A 15,208-nucleotide genomic window follows, 5' to 3' on the forward strand; every position below is an offset into this window, starting at 1 on the left:
TCAAGGTTCTGCACCGATTAGATAATGCCCCGCATCTCGCCTCAGGCTGCAGGTCGCAGCGGATTAATTCCCCGGAGGCCGTAGGCCAATAGCATGATCATCTTTATAACCACCGAGGTACTAGTACTACAACTTTTACTACTAGTATGCAAGAATGTATGCCAGGGAGAGCACGAGTTTGGCTAAATTTAAATGACTTGATCTTACTGTCTATTCATCATCATCCCCGCTATCGAGATTCTCAGATAAGTGGATCGTTCCACCCGTATGATCTTAGTTCATTCTTCTTCTCGATCAAGAATGTCTGGTACAGCTCTTAATATAGAGCTGATAAACTTATTAAGCAAGGCTCCAGATTGACCAAATAGCCTCGCTGATATCGACAAAATCAATAGGGTCATTCAAAATACCATCCATCACATCACCTTTCCTGAGGTAAAAGATCAAGAACAGCTTGAACAATTGCCCAACACATTTAATGTAGTCCACATATACGTACACGTCGCTATATATATTTGCAGCCATGTTCACGACATGTTGTGGAAGGGCCCTTGAAGAGTTGGCCAGTGTATCTATAACAGGAAGCGGGTCCTTGTGGATGTGGAAGGCTGAAGGCAAAGAAACCTGACAAGGACAAAGTTGGGAAGCACCTTCATTTGAAATGTTAACTGGGGTCCGAGTATGTTCTGCTTGGTTATCAAGGAAGAGAAGGATAACAGAGGCTTAAATGCTCTTTCATATTTTTTTACTACATTACGTTCGAAACAGGCATGTGGTTTATGATGAGTCACTACAGGCTCGAGTAGCACTTGTATGTCGACTTCAGGAGATATGGTAGTAAACACGATGAATTTTGAACCCAATAAATTCACACTCTGTGGTATAATAACTTCTCATATGAATACAGAACGCAGGTGCTTTTATAATAATCTAAATGTACTTGTAGGGGTTCATAATACCGTTCTAAGAAAGATGTTAGCTGTTGTGTACAAACAGCGAAGATGGAAGTACTTACCGGATCGTACAAATCCTTCAACTGCTTCATCAGCTTCACCATGGTCTCGTCTTGGCTGTAACCTATAAACTCCTTCTTTGCAAGGCCGAGTCCGTGCTCGGCACTGATGCTACCGTTGCGCTTCTGGATCCACTCGTACACCCAAGGCTCAATAGCCTTCTCGACCTCCTTGTTGTATTCCCGCACAGAAATGTTCAGGTGCAGGTTCGAGTCACCCATGTGACCGTATCCAACAACGGCACGGACAGGGAAGGAGTCGTCGTCTCCGACGAATCCAAGCTTGGTCAGACGCTCACGGCAGTCGTCCACAAGCTGGTACAGCTCGGGAAGAGGAATCGAGACGTCGTACTTATAAGTGCCACCCAGGTGGCTCAGGGCTTCGGTGATACCTTCTCTCCAGCGCCAGATACCCTGGAACTGGGTCTCATCCTGGGCCAAGACACCATCGGCGACGATACCCTCGCCCATGATGTGTTCCAAGAAGCCCTCGAGCTTGGCCATATCGTGCTCACCATTCGATCCGCTGGTCTCGACTACACAGTAGAAAGGGTATTCACTATCCAGAGGATTCTTGTTGCCAGTGGACTCGTGGACAAGCTTCTGACTGCGGCCGTCCATGAGCTCGAAAGCGGAGAGAATCTCAGAGAGATGGGACTTCGCCTCCTGGTGCGCCTGACGCACTTGCTCGTAGCTCTCAACACCAAAGTAGGCCACATTGACCGCCTTCGGGCGGGGAGGGCACAGGATGGAAAGTCCAGTGATGACACCAATGGTACCCTCCGCGCCAATGAACAGCTGCTTGAGGTCGTAACCGGTGTTGTTCTTGCGCAGCGTCGAGAGAGAGTTGACGATAGTACCATCTGCCAACACCGCCTCAACACCGAGGATGTTTCCATGAAGACTACCGTACCGAAGCAGACGCAGTCCACCAGCATTCGTGGCAGCATTACCTCCAATATGGCATGAACCCTTGGCGCCCAGATCCAGAGGGAACAAGTGGTTCCGCTCCGCCAGGTACTGATCCGCCACCTCCAGGATAACACCCGCATCAGCGACCAGGACTCCCGAGCCCTCGTCGAAGGAACGGATCTTGTTCATGCGCGACGTATTGATGACAATCTCATCGAACACGGGCACGGAACCTCCCACCAGTCCAGTGTTGCCACCCTGGGGAACCACCGCCAATTTCTTGTCATTACAATACTTCAGCACCTGGCTCACCTCCTCCTTGTTCTGAGGCTTCAGCACCAGTCTTGTGTGGCCGCGGTACTTGCGCATCCAGTCGCTGTTGAACGGCTCGATATCATCGGCGGCATCGGTCGTCACACCATCGATCACGGCCGACTGGGAGCCCAATAACTCCTTGAAAAAAGTCACATCTTCGGCAGTAATCTCGGCAAACTTGGGGTCGCGCTTGAGGTTGGGATAGGCGTTGCTGGTGTACTTGATCTCCTTGGTCGCATTGACGGCGGAGGTGAGGCTAAATGAGCGGGTGGCGATGCGAGAGGGAGCACGAGAGACGATAGGCTGAACGAAACAGCGGGGTCTGGGCAGTCGAGCCCTCCGCAGGGCGACCGAGACGTTCCTGGCACTCGACATGGTGTGGTGGTTAGCAAACAAAAAAGTTCAAGGTTGTCGCCAACGGCAGAACTAAAAAGCTGGCCGAGCCGGAGTTGGCGCCGACTCCGGAGTGCTCACGACATCCCGACCGAACATGGAAAAATTTCCGGCTGAACAATTAGACGTGGTTCAATGGTTAGCAAGCAGATAAAATCGAAGAATAATGTATATCAGGTGTACTATTCTTATTCATTAAATTATCCATTCTACTGGTGCAAATTTATCTCATTTTATCTTCATTTTTTTGATTGGCCTTCCATGTGGAAGGGGGCCCCTTAGGAACGTGCAACTATATATCTTTGGATCTCTCCCGATTTATTACCACATTAGTCACATACAACTCTGTGAATACTATACTTTATTCACTTGAAGGAATGTCCTGGAGACGGTACTCTTCGTCCATACACGGCTGGTATAAACATTTGTTAACTAATGTGTAGTTCACATGGGTCAGGTAAGTATAGCTGTACATAGATTTGCAGTTTGAACTACAGACTTCTCGAATGCAACGGAAAGAAAAAAGAATGAAAAATAAAAAAATAAGAACAAAATAAAAGAAAAAAGAAAAACTTCTGGCCAGACTCGAGAACCTTACCAATATCAGAATCTCTATAGGATGTGGTCTGTAGGATTTGTTACTCGATGCATTGCAGTCTCGTATTAATCCATGGAAGGGTTTCAGCCTGTTCGAAGCATTAAACCCCGGCTGATTCAAGAAAAAGGTACTCTGCATAGCAAACGAATCATCGGTTGAGGTGGTTCAGCCAAAATCGGAGCCAAGAACCGCCATTGGGCAACAATATCCGAATTAGGAAAAGAGCCAGTCTAGGTGTCAATAATCAGCTCACTATAATGGGATGATGACACCTGATCCAGAAAGTACTAAAGAACTCAGCTGTACAAACTACGTGATAACATAACCCCTCCTAGTTCTAAACACAAAGAAGTAACAACCACATCGTCATCATACATCCCTATCGGCTCCATAACCGAGCTCTTCTGTTTCCACTAAAACAGAGCGGAAAGCGGTTCAAATTACGTCACTACTATTGTGCCCGCAGATTCACAAAATATTCTTGAACACCTCGAGCCAAACTCTCCTTCCGTCATGACCTCCATCGAGCCAACTTCTGAGAAAATGTCAAGCGTTGTTCTTGTTACTGGTGCTACCGGCCTGCTCGGCCGGCAGGTATTCAACACTTTCAAGCACTCGGGGTGCTTTGTCGTCGGCCAAGGCTATTCGAGAGCCAACCCACCGACCATCCTGAAAGCCGATTTGGAGAACAAGGACGACATCCAGCGTATCCTGGACGAAGCAAAGTAAGTGCATTGGGGAAATGTGGTGTGAGGAAATCTCTCTTAACCATCAATTGCCCCGCGGGGGCGTACATATTAGAACAAAGAGCTAATATGAATGTGCCACAGACCTCAGATTATCATCCATTGTAAGCTAAACAAAGTATCGTAAAATATCTCACAGGGGAGACTGACACGCACGTCTATAGGCGCCGCCAATCGTTCCCCCGATCTGTGTGAGCAAGACCCCGAGAAGGCGCGCCGGGTGAATGTCGAGGCTACGCGGACCCTTGCAGAAGAAGCCTCGTCCCGCGGCGCATTTCTCATTTACATCTCTACGGACTACGTGTTTCCCGGAAAGGAAGGAGAAGCTCCGTATGAGACCGATGCGGAAACGAACCCTCCCAACCTTTATGGTCAGCTGAAGCGGGATGGTGAGGTTGCTGTTCTGGAGGCAACGAAGGAGACCGGGCTCGGCCTCGTCCTTCGGGTGCCTGTCCTGTACGGTCCTTCTGATAATAACTCGGAGAGCGCGGTCAACTGTTTGATCGATGCGGTGTGGAAGTCTCAGACTCCCGAGTCGAGCGTGAAGATGGATGACTGGGCCCAACGGTATCCCACCAACACCGAAGACGTTGCGCGCGTGTGTCGCGACATTGTCATTAAGTATATCAAGGAGCGCACGCGGTTGCCGCAGCAGCCTCATATTCTCCAATTCAGCTCGGAAGATCGTATGACCAAATATGAGATCTGCGAGAAGTTCGCGGAGGTACTCGGGCTACCCCTGGATAGGATGATCAGGAATAAGCAAGGGAACGAGCCTGGTGGAGTACAAAGACCCTACGATACTCATCTATCGACCAAGGGACTCAAGGACCTCGGAATTGATGTCCGGACTACGGATTTTGTCGCGTGGTGGTAAGTCGATATTAGGATCGTCGGTGGTGCATGAAGCTAATGCGGAGAACCAGGCGGAAACATCTGGGCGCATACAAGAAATAAGCCATGCGCTGAGCGTTCTTTTTTTTTTTATCACACTTGGGACTTGTGTGTGGAGAATGAAAAGCCTGTGTGTACCAGGTACTAACTAGAGTATGACGACAGAGATCGCGTGCTGGAAATGAAGAAGACCGTTCCAGACAATTGGTATCCGACTTGGTGGATATATGTAGGTGGAGTGAGTGCGCGCGATAAGTGGTTACGATACAAAAAGAAGTGTCCATAATGTCTGTATTGCATAATGGGAATGATGACGATGACATCAGAAATAAAAAGATTTGTATTTTGTTCATTAGTTTCTCTTCTTTTTCGAGGTGTGAAACTTGGAAGGGCAACAGGACTAGTTTCTTGGGAGTCACACCGATCCCACCGCAACGATCAAATTAGACGAGTGAATCTCTTGTTGCTTTTTCTTTTTTCTCTCTGTTAGCCCCTAGAGTGCGATCATACCAATTGGCATCGTGGATGCTTCCCCAGCACACTATGCCCTATTGGGTGGGGTTAATCTCACTTGGGGACGACGCTAGACTCGAAAGGGGCAACGGCAGTGGAAGGCAGACGCTTCGATGCGCCAAAACCCACGAAACTGGCCGTTATTTCCTGATTTTATTGTCATCGTTGAATCCGCCCTGTCAGTCTTAGTTGGGAATTTTAAAATATTTTAAAATAAAAATAGCACATAAAAAAAAAAAGAAAAGAATCAAAAAAGGTACACATTCCTCACCTGTTCCAATTTCATCTTTTTTTCTCCCCTACTCCCGTTCTCAGAGTCAGATCACATTCCAGATATTCCTAGTGCGAAGGGTACCTGAATAAATTCCAACCTCCTTGCTGCGTGCAGTGTCGTGCCTGCAGCTTGCCACCTGATTGCAACCTTTTTTACTCTGGTTTCGACTACAGTCTCGTCCTTCTCTCTCTCTCTCTCCACTCTTTCCTTTCCCCCCACCCCACTGTTGATTTGCACTATATCTCCGCACATTCCAGCCCTGATTGAGATTCTGTCCTCCCTGTCTCAACGCATCCTGCCCCCTTTTCTTAAATTCATTCACAGTGTGTACTGACTGGAGGGAAATGAGCTGGTTAAACGTCTTGTGAAACATACATGCAACGTTCAGGGGGTCACATCCAACGAGAAGCAGACCCATTGTTATTTCACTCGACCGTCCCCTCGGTGTGTCGATCCCTCTGTGTTTATTCTCTTGAGAGACCGCCTTGACCCTGTGGTGCAGGACTTAGACACTGACACCGTTGAACTTATTTTTTACTTACATTCTTTTTTCTTTTACTTTTGTCCCGTCTCTGGACCTTAATTTCGCTGAAGCATTTATTCGGTGTCAATTACCGGTACCGCTTTTACTGCTGCGCAGACCCTTACGTGCGATGCTTGCCGTGTCTTTGCGACCTTGCTAGGACTGAGAACCTGTGCGCGAAGCGAACCACGTACAATGACAGCTATGGCGATGGAAAAGCCCGAAAATATAGTGGCTGCGGGCCAAGGCCCAGCGCCCATGAAATTTTCCCGCTACCGCTCGGTGAGGAAGGCTGCGTCGCAAAAGCCACACCCAATGCACCCGCCACCGGTGTCGACTCTTCCAAGTCTCCCAAGCGCATCGCGGCCCGGGCTGCAGGATGGCGCAGCTGCGGTGGATGGGACGAACCCTGCGATCAAGAGGAGCATGTCGCGCTACCGGCGTCAGAGGGCGGCGACAGAATCATCCCCTAATGCGCCTCCACTACCGGTCCCGGGGGACCGTGTCCTGGCCCACCGAGCTAAGCCACACGTGGACGTGAATGGTGCTGCGGTCCAGAAAACCTCACGCGGCAGTCCGGATGATGCCAAACCGGTGGATGCGTCGTATAACGCGGTGTCGGCAAGAGCTGAGAACCGACGGAGGGCGTTCAACGTGGAAGAAACAACGGTGAATCCCTTCCTGACCGACAGCGAGGAAGACGAGGACGTGCGCCAAAAACATCGCCAGGATGCGATGAATCGCTTGACAGGAGAGGATAGAAAGCCTTCAGTACCAGCCCCACATCGGAGACACACGACGCGGGAGAGAGACGTCAAACGGCCAGCGGAGCGGCCTCCGCGCAGGGATGTAGAAGGTCCCACAAGCCGGCGTGCCAGCCACGACTCGAAACGTCTTTCGAATAAGGAAATGCCTATGCCTGCGCGCTCTATAGATACAGCGAACAAGGAGGTCACAGCGATCGACACGAGTGTGGGAAATCGCTTCCCCGGGATTGATGCGCCTGTCTCCGCAGTCAATGCCGGCGAGCGCAGGGTTGTTGTCCAGTATAGGAAGACGTCCCTGAATCTTCGCGTGACCCCGTCCACAACAGCTCAAGACCTATTGTTCCTAGCCGCAGATTGTCTGGCGGGCCAGATTGACCCACCAAAGTTTATCATGATGGAATCGTTTGGGGAACTCGGACTGGAGCGGCCCTTGCGCACATACGAGTGCGTCCGGGAAGTCATGAACTCATGGGCTCATGATCAAGAGAACTCGTTGATCATTGTACCCGCGGCCAGCCTCGACGCCCTCTCTTTATTGGACTCGCGACACGCTCCGAGTGAACAGCCCACAGATGTGACGCTGCACATGTATTACTCCCAGCGCCCGCGCAAATGGGACAAGCGTTACATTACATTGCGGGCGGACGGACAAGTCACTCTGTCCAAGAAGGAGCATGGCCAAGACTCAGTGAACGTGTGCCATCTCTCTGACTTTGATATTTACTCGCCCACGTCCCGCTATCTCTCGAACAATGTGAAACCGCCAAAGAAGATCTGCCAGGCAATCAAAAGCCAGCAGAAATCCAGCATGTTCCTGACGACGGAGAATTTTGTCCATTTCTTTTCCACCAATGATAAAGCAGTCTCCGATACCTGGTACCGAGCGGTGCAATCCTGGCGCAGTTGGTATTTGGTGACGAAGCTCGGCGCAGGCAGCCCAGCAGACCAGGCAGATGTCCCCGCCGATGCAGGTGATGCCTTACCTAGCCATAAGAAGCCCTTCAAGCCTTTGCTGAACTTAGATTCTCCTCTCAACTCCGGTGCGGAGAATAGCGACTCGGCGACCGATCGTCCAAAGGCGTCCAAGACTAAAGAACTGTTTTCCAGGAAGAAGAGCACGCGAGAGCACGTCCCGCCACCCTCGTCGTTTCCAAAAATGCTCTCAGATGAAAGTGACTTGTCTGCTGCACAGTCGTCGGATGAGTCCCCCTTTGCCTCCGGTGGTCTTCTGGGTCGAACCTATACACAACGCCAACGTGCGATGAAGGAGAGGGAAGAAAAGGAGAAGAAGGCGACTGAAGAACCATTTACTAATGGCCTTGTCGGTGCTGTGGATACGCGTCGTCAGTTTGCTGGCCCCGGCAGTCGCGCTAATAGCCGACCAAATAGCCGCTCTAACACAATGACGTCGACGCACGCGCCAGACCCCAGTGGCATGGTGAAACGGTCGCAATCCGTAAAGAATAAGCCGCTTGTCGACCTGACTCCTGTCTATCAAGAGCCTCCGCAGCACACTCGTAAAGGACGGGGGTTCACGGTTGAAGCTGGAAAGCCCCTGGTGGACGCTGCGACGGGACCGGAGGTCCCTGGCGGGATTGTAATTCCATCTGCGACGACCTGGCGACGACCGGAGGTGCCGTCGCCCACCGCAGACGCTCGGACCCGAAAGCGCTCCAATACCAATCGCAGCGCCAGTAGCCAGCAGCGCCATCAGTACTCACGTACCGCGCCTACGTCTCCGACAACCCCTGTGGATCCTTTGCCGTCTCGCGAGGAACCATTCATTCCAAACAGCCTTTTGGCTCGTTCTGCACCGGGTGCGGCTGTGCCTGGACAGCCGAAAGGCCATGGAGTAGCCACTGGAGACCGGAACGCTTCGAAGCCGATGCTGGATATGTCCCCAGAGAACCCTTTTGCGGAAGGCAGCCTGCTCCGTGATCTGTAGCTTTTTCTTATCTCTTATGATGATGACATACACCATTTTGTCCAAGCATTGGATGCTCATTTGCGAAGGGCGTTGGGTTGGTTTCTGTAGTTGACTGCATCTCGGAGCTTTTATTCCTGATCTATACCAAGTTTTCGTGGATTTGTTCAGATGATATCCTCAGTTGTTTTTGCTGACCGACTGATTCTGTTTGCTAGTAACAGTTAAACTGACAAGCACTTAGTGGCTGACCATGATCCAGTGTTCGGAATACATATACTTGAGACATCAAATGATTGTCTAAGTTGATACCCTTGACCAATACATTTAACCATAAGTATATGTAAACACAACGTTCTCGTAAATTAATCTATAACTCAATATAAACCACAACCAAGCCAACAGAAAACACAATAAACCCCTAAACCCCCTCCACCTCGCTAATAAAACCCCTTATAACCTCCGCCGTCTCCCCAGGCATACTATAAAACGGCGAATGCGAAGCCTTCAACCTCCCCGTCAAGACCGGAAAAGGCGCACTCTCCCTCATCATCTCAACCAGCATCTCCTGAACAGGAAGCCCCAGCGCCCGATCCTCCTCACAGAAGATATAAGCACAGGAGATATCCCGCCAGGGCTCATAGTTGACACTCTCCGTATACGCCCCAATGCAACTATGCGTTAACTGCGCCTCCGCTTCTGCCAGCATCTCGGGCGAGAGGTCATGGTAGAAGGATTCTCTGGCGGAGGTTGCGCGACAATATGAGCCCTACATAGAATACCCTATTAACCCCCATTCCCCAACACCCAGAAAAACAAAAGAGAAAAAGAAAAAGAAAAAGAAAAAGATACAAACCTCCAAAACCATATTCGCAGGTCTAAACTCCCCCAAAACCCCAAACAGACTCTTCCCCCTCGGTACCAAGAACGCAGTCATATAAACCATGAGCACAACCCCGCCTTGCAGACCCCGTTTGCCGCGATCTTTCTTCCCGAAGCCTTCGGCCGCGTTGGAAATTACAAGGCCGCCGTAGGAATGGGCGATTAGGACGACGTCTTTGCCTTCTTGGTCGATGAGCTGCGAGAGCGTGTGGCGGAGGTTGGTGGTGTCGTCGGTGAGGGTTTTGGTGGGTGGTTCTGCGCCGTTGGTGGGGTGGGCGATTGTTTGGGTAGGGTAGCCGGCTTTTTGGAGGGCGGTTTGCAGGTGGATTAGGCTGGTGGGTGTGTGCCAGGAGCCGGGGGTTAGGAGGAGGGTTGGGGGGTGGGTGGATTGGGACATGGTTGGTCTTTGGGTGGTTGTTAGGGTGGTTGAGAAAGGGTGTGTTGATAGATGGGGAGATGAGCTGGGTGGGTTGGGGTTTTTATATTCATGGTTGTATGGATGAATGAGGAATCTGAGGTTGTATGATGCGATTCACCGGGTATACCGGCATATTTGAGATTGGATAGCAATGGTTGTTTTTGGGGTCGAAATGTTGTAAATTGGATTGTTTGGTCGCAGTGTCGAGGCTATGTTCAACTATCTTCCTTAATAGATTAGGGTTCGGACTCCAATCGTACCTGGAATACGAATGGGCCAATTAAATCGAGTAATGTGGGGCGTATTAGCGTATACTATAACGGGTGCAGAAGCAACGTGATATATATATTACCGCATTAGAATCTTTACCTACGGTTCTATATAACAATTATGGTGGTTTGTAGACCCGCGCTGAGTCCAGCTCCGTGACAAAACTGATATTCAGTCTATGTGGGGATGCTGACAGGACGGCCGAGATTTAGGAGAAGCAAACGTAGTGACCGGATATGGTGATTAAGGCGCCCGATCAAGTGGAGATTACCACTAATGATAGAAGCTGAAGAATCCACAAGAGGTCTGCCTTTGTGACACTTACTCCCTTCACCGTCTGAAGCAGAGGCAATAAAGTATGTCGTGGTGAAGAGGGACTTTTAAGTATAGAAGGAGGGGGGAAGACGGCGCTAAATGCAATGACTTTTTGTCAGATAGTTTGAGGCTGTAGCATCGCATTTCCTCTCCATACCTGAGGCTCGATGAAGCTTAATACCAAAGCGTTGGATATGGAGATAATGTCTCATACCACTTTGACCAAGTACTAGTGGTTCAACCCGATTTAGGCTTGCAATGAACCATAGCCTGGAATATTAACACCGTTACAATCTCTCAGATTTAGATTAAGTATCGTGGATCTCACTGAGGGGAGTGATGACCTCAAGCCCCTGGGTTCCATTCCAGAGAATCATTGTTTTTATTCATCGTCTCGGATTTACTACCTGGGCGCTAAGGGACGATTTTAGGGTCATTGTGTTATAATTATAAATTCTAGGCTGCTGCGCGGGCCAATACGAATCACATGACGGCCTCCTAGGTTAAGAGCTCCTTCTGAGTTGAACAATGAACACATTTCGGAAACATGCAGAAGGGAAGTCTTTGCAGGATGTGAAGGTTAGCGCCTATTCAAAGTTACGTGCCCACCGAGATCGCAGCCAAAGAAATCCCTCCAACTTTCAATTAATTCTGCACTTGGTCAAGCAGCCGGTCGTAATGCTCCACTTCTGTGTGATATGCGGCGTGCTCATTCGCCGTACCTCTTTCGCGCCTGGAGTACTACCAGATGACGACTTGCAATGGTATCAACAGCTCCACATCGGTTTGTCTTGCCTGATCAGCCCTTAATTGCGTCGTTGAGGAGTTAATATGATACAGTGTGGCGCCGTGAAATCTCAGATACGGCGACTCTGAGTGGTGTTGGATATATCGACTCCGACGACAGAGTAATTGCGCCTCTGGGTCCTGAAAGTTCTTATCGTGACGCTAGTGTAACCTTTGAAGAATACATCCCTTACTACGAGGGTTCCCAGCTCCCCTGGAGCTTTTTCTTCCATGCGACATGCTGGGACATTCTGCTACAGAGGGTTCCTGAGGGGCTATCAGACCTTAGTAGATTTTCGTCCATATTTCACAATGTGCTGTATTGTACTACCTGGAGTCGGCACCGCTATGTTCGGCCAGGTCACGATTTCGGAGGCTCGATTCAGTTCCAAAAGCCTGCTGGCGACCCTATCAGGAAGATCATTGCTGAGGGGTATAGTTATCTTCTGGCTGAGCCCTTGCAACCTCAGAATATGGCAGAGATATTACGCATTTGTGGCGGGCACAAAGTTTTCACAGTGCCTACCCGCGCCCCAATCATACGGTCATCTCAAGGGTCCAGGGATATATTCTCTCGTCTTCCCCTTGAAGTGTTGTATATGATTATCGAGCTGCTCCCCTCTAGTGATATCGGACGTCTCCGATTGGCGTCAACATCAACTGCCCATGTGACACGTCCCACATCGCTCCCTCAGCGGTTCTGGCGAAGTCGATTCCGCCCAGATTTTGAAATGGGTTTTGCAATGCCAATTGAGGCTACAATAGATGAAGATTGGCGAAAGGCTTACTTCGCAATTCGGCATGCCTTGTCGAGCCCTTTGGACTCTGCGTATCTTAAGAATCGGCAGAGGATGTGGAATATTGTCACTGTCAATGCGTCCTTGCTTGCTGAACACATGAAAGGCTCTGGCTTGAGTGGCGATCTACACAATGATAATAATGATTCATGTCCAAAACTGCAGAATGGACTCAGCGAGCTTGGTCGAGGACAAATAATTACAACCCAGTTTTCTACAAGTTGCCACGAATATCTACATGTTGGAAGCAGGAAACTTTCTGATACAAGCATTGTCTTGCCGGTAAATGAGGGTGAAGTCCGTATAATATGGCTTTCTATGATCTGTTTCAACTCGCAGAAGTTCATTGCAGGCGTTCGCTTCCAAGCCTTGGACTCTCCTACTCAAGGTTACAGGAACTACTCCCTCGGATATATCTCGCGAGGATCTGAAGTCAAGGTGGACATTCCCCTTTCACATCGCATTGCGGGGTTTGAACTAGCCACACGTGTGAATGGCGTTGTGGGGATGAGAGTGGTCTTACAGAAAGGCTCTGACAAGTCTTGGACTAGCTGGGTAGGCGACGTTGGGGATGGGGACCCAAACATTGCTTTCGGAATGTTGTCATTGACGAAGGGGTTACAGAGAGCTCTAATCGTTGCTGGATTTGATGTAAGTCTGATAGTCTACGAGGGGCTCCAATGGCTAACCGCTCTGAAGGCATTTAAAATGCTAGATTTAGCCATACTTCGGGAAGCACCAGCTAGATTGGAGGATGTGCCATTGCAGCCTTTGTGGACACCAGTCTGTCCAAGGGGACCACTGACACCCGCCCTGCAGTATTCTTCGCGCGGGTCATTCAATGCAATGCTGGTTATGGACTTTGGTGGTAACCATGGCCAAAACCTCGCTCATCTCACAAGGATAGTGGCACACATTCAGGAATACTCAGCTCCTATCGTTGGTCTAACATTTTACTTCGATAACCAAAAGAATATCCATTTTGGCCGTCAAGGTCGAATGGAGGTGTCGTCCTTCTTTGACGGGCCTGCGGGGGAAAGGGTGGTCAGTGTTACATACGAGCGGGCTTCTACGTCCTGTGGAATTGTCACTCTTCAGGTACGTCAACACATTTCTTTATAGTATATAATTCTGACCGTGTGTCATTACTGGCTGTCAGATTCACACGAACTATGGGAATACGGCCGTTTTCATGCCCAATGAACTTCGAAAGTGGCCTTCGACAAAGCTCTCCGTTCCAGCGCCCCCAAATACTCCATCCGACCTTTCCCTACAAAGACCTAGCACAGAGTACTCTACCGAAACACTTCGAGCTCCAGAGGACCAGCAGATAACAGGTTTCGCGGCCAATCTAGAGGTACGTTCATAGCCTACTACGTAGTAAGAACCCACTATAACATGTGTGATCAAGGCTAGCAATCACTCCTTCCAGAGCTTTCATTTGCAACATGAAAAATTGGATTCTAGTCTGTCCTTCCCCAATGGCGTGGGGCGTATGTTAGAGTCTACTTCCTCACCGACAAAACCAGCCCCGCCGCTGGGGTTCGATTTGATATACGAAAGATCGAACCACTGTATGGCTTACACGTTTGCGGATCTCCATGGAGTCCAGAGAATATTGTTCTCCAAAGGCGATGATGGGCGCCCTCGCGGGTCTAATGAGATTTCTGGTCTGTGGATAGAATATTATGGATCCCGACGGCCAGTAATTATCGGACAGTGGATTGCTGAAGGAAGTTCTTTGACCTTTGAGCAAGGGGAGAGAATCACCGGAATAACACTATTAGTAACTAAGGATACAATGACCTATCGTGACAGATATCATCTCGGCCGTGTTGTTCAAGTGTCAATATTCACTTCTACGCGCACCGAAATGTACCCAAATGACAGCTCACTATCGATGGACGAACATAATATCCTGCGGTTTCAAGAAAGCCGTCTGGAAGAGCTGGTAAGGAGACCCGATAGCTTCCTATGTTTCATATATCACTGTATTTCTCACTTTGGTCGCCTAGTCATCTCTTGCCTGGATATTTAATGACGTATGGGATTATCCACGCGTCATCTACAGCCCCAAGGCCAGCGGGTCACAATTATTAACATGGGATCCATTCAAGATCTCTGTTTATCGTCCATGGATTGCACCGCAAAAGGCTCTATTCAAAGAAACCAACCAGGATGATATTCTTTCGTCTGCTACGGGGTTCTACGGTGTTAAACATCCGTATGTTATAGTAGGACTACGGCTTATCTATGAATCCGGTGTTTCTATAGACATAGGTGATGTCACCGGACCTCAAGCTCCAAGATCAATAGAGCTCGACCGGAGTGAGAGTATTATTGGAATCGAGCTGTTTAAGGATATGTTGGGCCTTGTTTCGATAAATGTATGTTTCTCGGCCTCTTCAAGGATATAAATACTAACCAGTGATTCAGTTTCACACCGTACATCGGGTCACTGGGCATAAAGCTATTCGTGGGCTTATCGACATATCTCCTACTGAGGTAACGAGACCCGGGATGGGAGGCTCCATCCATCGCTATCATATCGACATATCCTCGGGGCTTCTTAGGCACAATAGCCTAAGCTCCGACACCACCGATAAAAGTGAAGAAAATATACCCTCCGGCGAAGTGGTTGGGCTCTGGGGCTTTCTAATGCCAGATCATGGCCTTTGTATCGGTCTTTTGCTTTTGCAAGCCGAATGATTTCGCAGAGGATGAAACAGTTACTGGTTATCACTGAGGGTGAAGTTACTAGGGTTAAACTTCTACCTAATTCATTTGGAGTCCATCTGTGCCTCTGATTGTCCAGACATACAGCATTTCCTTAGATGTCGTTAGGAAGGCTTAACCGCATGCACATAAA

General features: G+C 49.3%; 5 protein-coding genes across 5 annotated transcripts; 3 read left to right on the top strand and 2 right to left on the bottom strand.

Annotated features, from left to right (window-relative positions):
• Nucleotides 1-930: 930 nt before the first annotated feature.
• F9C07_10470 (proteins the FAD binding domain-containing protein) lies at nt 931-2,614 on the bottom strand (the record flags this gene model as incomplete). The annotated part of the gene is made up of 2 exons (XM_041292298.1): nt 931-963; nt 1,016-2,614. 2 exons carry the CDS (start codon nt 2,612-2,614, stop codon nt 931-933), a joined length of 1,632 nt encoding a protein of 543 aa, XP_041146694.1.
• A 565-nt stretch (nt 2,615-3,179) lies between these two features.
• On the top strand, nt 3,180-5,164 carry F9C07_1585709 (NAD dependent epimerase/dehydratase family protein). The gene is made up of 4 exons (XM_041292306.2): nt 3,180-3,955; nt 4,061-4,080; nt 4,141-4,849; nt 4,903-5,164. Exons 1-4 carry the CDS (start codon nt 3,744-3,746, stop codon nt 4,931-4,933), a joined length of 972 nt encoding a protein of 323 aa, XP_041146695.1. The 5' UTR covers nt 3,180-3,743; the 3' UTR covers nt 4,934-5,164.
• Nucleotides 5,165-6,375: 1,211 nt separating this feature from the next.
• F9C07_2067219 (uncharacterized protein) lies at nt 6,376-8,892 on the top strand (the record flags this gene model as incomplete). Its single annotated transcript, XM_041286055.1, has 1 exon — nt 6,376-8,892. The coding sequence occupies one exon, from the start codon at nt 6,376-6,378 to the stop codon at nt 8,890-8,892; it is 2,517 nt and encodes an 838-aa protein (XP_041146696.1).
• Nucleotides 8,893-9,092: 200 nt separating this feature from the next.
• F9C07_1585775 (Alpha/beta hydrolase fold-1) lies at nt 9,093-10,657 on the bottom strand. Its single transcript, XM_041286057.2, has 2 exons — nt 9,728-10,657; nt 9,093-9,640 (listed from the first exon to the last, which is right to left on the bottom strand). Exons 1-2 carry the CDS (start codon nt 10,148-10,150, stop codon nt 9,293-9,295), a joined length of 771 nt encoding a protein of 256 aa, XP_041146697.1. The 5' UTR covers nt 10,151-10,657; the 3' UTR covers nt 9,093-9,292.
• A 627-nt stretch (nt 10,658-11,284) lies between these two features.
• On the top strand, nt 11,285-15,048 carry F9C07_2233106 (uncharacterized protein; the record flags this gene model as incomplete). Its single annotated transcript, XM_071509926.1, has 7 exons — nt 11,285-11,540; nt 11,597-12,990; nt 13,039-13,437; nt 13,499-13,696; nt 13,751-14,290; nt 14,355-14,726; nt 14,776-15,048. The coding sequence occupies 7 exons, from the start codon at nt 11,285-11,287 to the stop codon at nt 15,046-15,048; spliced, it is 3,432 nt and encodes a 1,143-aa protein (XP_071366647.1).
• Nucleotides 15,049-15,208: the final 160 nt, after the last annotated feature.

This window comes from Aspergillus flavus, chromosome 4, assembly GCF_009017415.1.
Source record: "Aspergillus flavus chromosome 4, complete sequence".
NCBI classification, from domain to species: Eukaryota; Fungi; Ascomycota; class Eurotiomycetes; order Eurotiales; family Aspergillaceae; genus Aspergillus; species Aspergillus flavus.